Genomic DNA, 4,356 nt, shown 5'->3' with positions numbered 1-4,356 from the left:
GTACAGGCTGAGACACAGCAGTGGGGTGCTGCATATAGTACAGGCTGAGACACAGCATTGGGTGCTGCATATAGTACAGGCTGAGACACAGCATTGGGGTGCTGCATATAGGGCCTGATTCAGACCCATAGTACAGGCTGAGACAAAGGGAAGTTAGTTGGATGCTGCATATAGTACAAGCTGAGACACGGGGGACAGGCATGCTGACATTACATGAGGATGCGTAATTGCCCCGTCTGGATGTGAGAGTGGGGAACAGCGGCAGCCACAGCTGGATCAGGGCTCATATTGGCACAGACTCAGAGCCGCCCAGCAGCAGTGCCAGCGTTAATGATCCGCTCACTGGCTGCATGGAGGGGAGAGGAGTGACGGGGGAGGTGGCACTGACTTCACACTAGTGCCTGGGATAAATGAGGAATGCACCAGCTCTTCCCAGCAGCAGCTTCCAGCACTAAGAGGATGGAATGAAGAGTACAGTCCAGTTTCAGAGGCCGGAGTGACCCTCTCCCAGAGCGCATCCATTTCAGGCGCAAGAACGCATCCATCCACGCGTCAGAGCGCATCCGTCCTGCGCTGTGCGCAAAGGGTTATCCCGGGGATGATGCTGGGAGCCGCCTCCTCCTCCTCCATCACTACTGCCGGCTCCTGCAGGGATGCTATGTGCGTCACTACACGTCAGCCCCAGCAGCATCATTCTCTAGCCCACCACACAGCGGCTCCCCGCTCATGTAGCAGCAGCAGCGGGGAGAGCGAGAAGGAGAGCAGCTGCCTGGGGTGTATGGACACGATGCCCACCCACCGCCACCTTCTGCCCCGCAACTTCAGCTGCACGGCCGTTCTGTACGGAGACAGCACCGACAACCCGGAGGATGAGGAGGTCACTGACGGGGAAGAGGAGGCGGTGGAGAAGAGCAAGGAGCCCAGCAAACCCGTCACCCGGGGAAGGGAGATCAATTTAGTGCCCCAGAGCCCCACTGCGCGCCGTCGGGCCAAGTCCCTGCCCACGCCGGCTGAGCGGAGGCACCTGGAGGTGGTGGCCCCTAGGAAGAAAGAGGTGCGCTTCGCCGACTCCCTGGGTCTGGAGTTGACCTCGGTCCGGCACTTCAGTGACGCGGAGCTGCCCCGGGTCCCGTACCACGTACTAGCCGGGCTGCGCTGCAGGGAGGCGTGTCCCGCTGGGGCGGAGCTGAGCGCGCTGCTGCTCCGCCCGTCTCCGAACTCCGCCCGCCTGGAGCCGCTCTTTGACAACCCAGGTTCCAATCCTGACTTCACGGACCTGGTCAGGCAACGCAAAGTATGCCTGGAGAGCCTGCAGACCGACCCATTCTGTGTCAGTGGGGATCTCAGAGTCCTAAACTTGTCCTATGAGAAGGAGGTGGTGGTCAGGTACACAGTGGACTCTTGGAGTACCTCCTCTGAGGTAATGGCCACCTACCAACGGGGATGTAGCGATAGGTATTCGGACCGCTTTTCTTTTAAGCTGCTCTGCCCAGCCTTGTTGAATAAGGAAGGGATGTTGGAACTCGCTATTCGCTACAGAGTGTGTGGGACTGAGTACTGGGATAACAATGATGGGGAAAACTACAAGATCAAGAGTCATAAAGCCACCATGTCCCCACCAAAGGAATTTGACAACGCATGGATCCACTTTATTTAATGGAGCGGATAGTTGGGGAAGGCACAGGATCAGCTAGCCTTCTATGCTACATGGAAGAGGCACAAGGCTGGGGTACCCAGTTAGGTGTGAGGTCAATGAGGCTTTGGAGTTGGATGTGATGATCCAATGAAATGTTCAGTTAAGCTATTGTAAATGGTAATCCTTAGTTAGCCTAGTGAGATAAGGCACTCTTCATTTAGTTTAGTATCAGCGAAAAAGAGATTACAAAAGTTATTTTGGTTAATGCACAGCAATTGGCGTACCAGACACAATACCACCAGGTGAATAGGCAGCAGTATACCAAGAAAATTAGGCTTTTACTAGACTTGAAATGCAAGGTCAAAATGCAATAATATGGGGTATGCAGTACATTTCTAAGGAACCTAATTGTAATAGCCACATTGCCTTTCAAGATGAGTATACATTCATAGTCACCAAGCACTCAGGTGGCGTTTAAGGAGATGAAGATTACTCACAACCTTCAATAATCCATGATTGTGGCAATTTACTGGAAGAGAAACAGCTTTGCACAAAGAGAAATGCCCATAATGGCACATTTTCCAGCTCCGTGATGGCTTTGGATCACAGCTCCTGTTCTCAGCACTCCAGGCTTATCCATGATCAGACTCTATTTGATAGGAATCGTATGCCTGCATTTCCCATTTTATGATTTTATTCAGATCCTGAATGGTATTGGTGTTTCATTTTGGATTAACATACCTGCCACCTACTTACAGTGGGCTGAGCCAATATTCAGTTAAGGAAGCACTGATGTCATTGAGGCATGAGGCAGAAAGTACCTCATGACTTAGTAAATGTCTAAGAAACCTAGAACATTGATGGGCTGCATTATCCTGAATATTGGTTCAGCACACAAAATGCCTGCCTGCACAGTGTAGGTTGTGGATTCACTTTAGTGACCATTCTATAGATTTTCATGGCGTGATAGTGTAGCGACATGGTGCCGATTTTACCACTCTCGTAGTGAGGTGCTTTTATATTTAATTTTTTTGCCAGCCAAGGTACTTTAACTCTCTGTAAGCCAGAGTACGGTGGTTCAACTAAACATTCACGTTTTGCCTGTGAAATGATTAATATGTGCATTGTCTATGTGGGCGTGCGCTAAGCTTGCCCATCTGGCAGAGAGGACTCACTGATTAAATAATATCTGTACATTTTCCACTATGTGACATAAGGTTGTTTATACTCATCTTACAATGTGACTTTCCTTTCACTAAGTATGTACTGTGGTTGTGGTTTTCTTCTGGCATATGAAGTTACACCTGCAGCACAATGTCTTTTTTTTTCTATAACTTTTCACCTGTATATATTCAGTAGTGTTTTTAAGTGTTTAGAGTCCTGTACATGACTATTTCTTCTTTTCTGCAGTTAAAATGAAAGCAGAGCTGTGTTAAACAGGTCACTTCTGAATAATTAATAGATTCTGCACTGTCTACTGCCATATGTGGACTAGCCTTTCTCTCTGGCGTCCTTCAAAATGGGATTTACATTTAGATCAGAGGCTCAGCAAGGTGGGCTGTCGACAGGCATGTATTGTCTATACCACAGTTCACCATTCCTTACACAACAGGCTCAGTGTTTGTCTTTGTACAAGTTACAGTGGGTGTGTTTACTAAATACAGTAGGTCTAACTCGTTATATTACTGGTTTAACTCTTGTGGTCCATTGTATTTTTGTAGGTGTTACTACGGGTTACGGACCAAAAGTATGATTTTTACAAAGTATATCATGTTTTAAAGAATTATATGGATAAAATATAGAATATATAAGACTACTTGGGAGGCAGAATGCAATACTGGCAGTAATAAAGGCATTGATATTGCTCAATAATGTGATAAACTGCATGTTTGCAATAAATAAGGGAAACACTGACGTAAAAGTATAAGAAATGTGTTAAAACTTATAGCAGCTACTTAGACACTAGGTGGTTTATTAACAAAGTGTCGAGTTGTAAAACCCGACAATTCGATTCGTGTTTATGCCTGATATTTAAAAGGGCAGTGCTTACCGTGTTTTGTTAGTAAAAGCACTGCCCTTTTAAAATATCGGGCAAAAACCCAGTAGTGTTGGGTTTTACGTACCATAAACCCCTAGCTTTGAGGGGTCAGAATAATGAATGCTAAAATCTGCTTGAGGTTTTACCACGTTGGCTTTTCAACAAAACAGAATTAGGTGAGTTCTTACTAATGATTGTAAAATAGTGGGGCTAGATTTACTGTTCAGCAGTTTGTGAAAGCCACCGCCGATGCTAAAACAGGCTGGTTTAGCTCTTATTTCTGTTGCAGCTTTAAGTCCATCAATGAAAGCCGCCGATCATCGGCTTAAGGTGCCTATCCACTAGACGATTAAAATGAGCGATTGAACGATAATGATATCGTTATCGTTTGATAATCGTTTGCAGATTGTTTAAAATTTTCTAAAACGACCAGCGCTCCCGCTGGTCATTTAGACCTCTATCATCGGGCAAACATGCTGGTCAACCTGACGATAACGTCAGGTTGAGCATCTTTGCAGATGATTGTGCCTACACTGAACGACTGCTCGGTCAGTGTAGGCACATCACAGACTGACAAATGACTGTACGATTACAATGTCGTAATCGTGCAGTCTTTTGCCTGTCTTCTAGTGGATAGGCACCTTTAGACAAACTGCTGAATCGAACATCTAGCCCCGTGGAG

General features: G+C 46.9%; 1 protein-coding gene across 1 annotated transcript; it reads left to right on the top strand.

Moving 5' to 3' along the window:
- Positions 1-598: 598 nt before the first annotated feature.
- LOC148474590 (protein phosphatase 1 regulatory subunit 3D-like) lies at positions 599-1,753 on the top strand. Its single transcript, XM_088458385.1, has one exon. The coding sequence runs from the start codon at positions 599-601 to the stop codon at positions 1,655-1,657; it is 1,059 nt and encodes a 352-aa protein (XP_088314511.1). The 3' UTR covers positions 1,658-1,753.
- The last annotated feature ends 2,603 nt before the right edge of the window (positions 1,754-4,356 follow it).

The sequence above is a fragment of the Taudactylus pleione genome, unplaced genomic scaffold (genome assembly GCF_031769625.1).
Source record: "Taudactylus pleione unplaced genomic scaffold, aTauple2 ptg000828l, whole genome shotgun sequence".
In the NCBI taxonomy this organism is placed as follows: Eukaryota; Metazoa; Chordata; class Amphibia; order Anura; family Myobatrachidae; genus Taudactylus; species Taudactylus pleione.
This window is presented reverse-complemented; position numbering and strand designations above follow the sequence as displayed.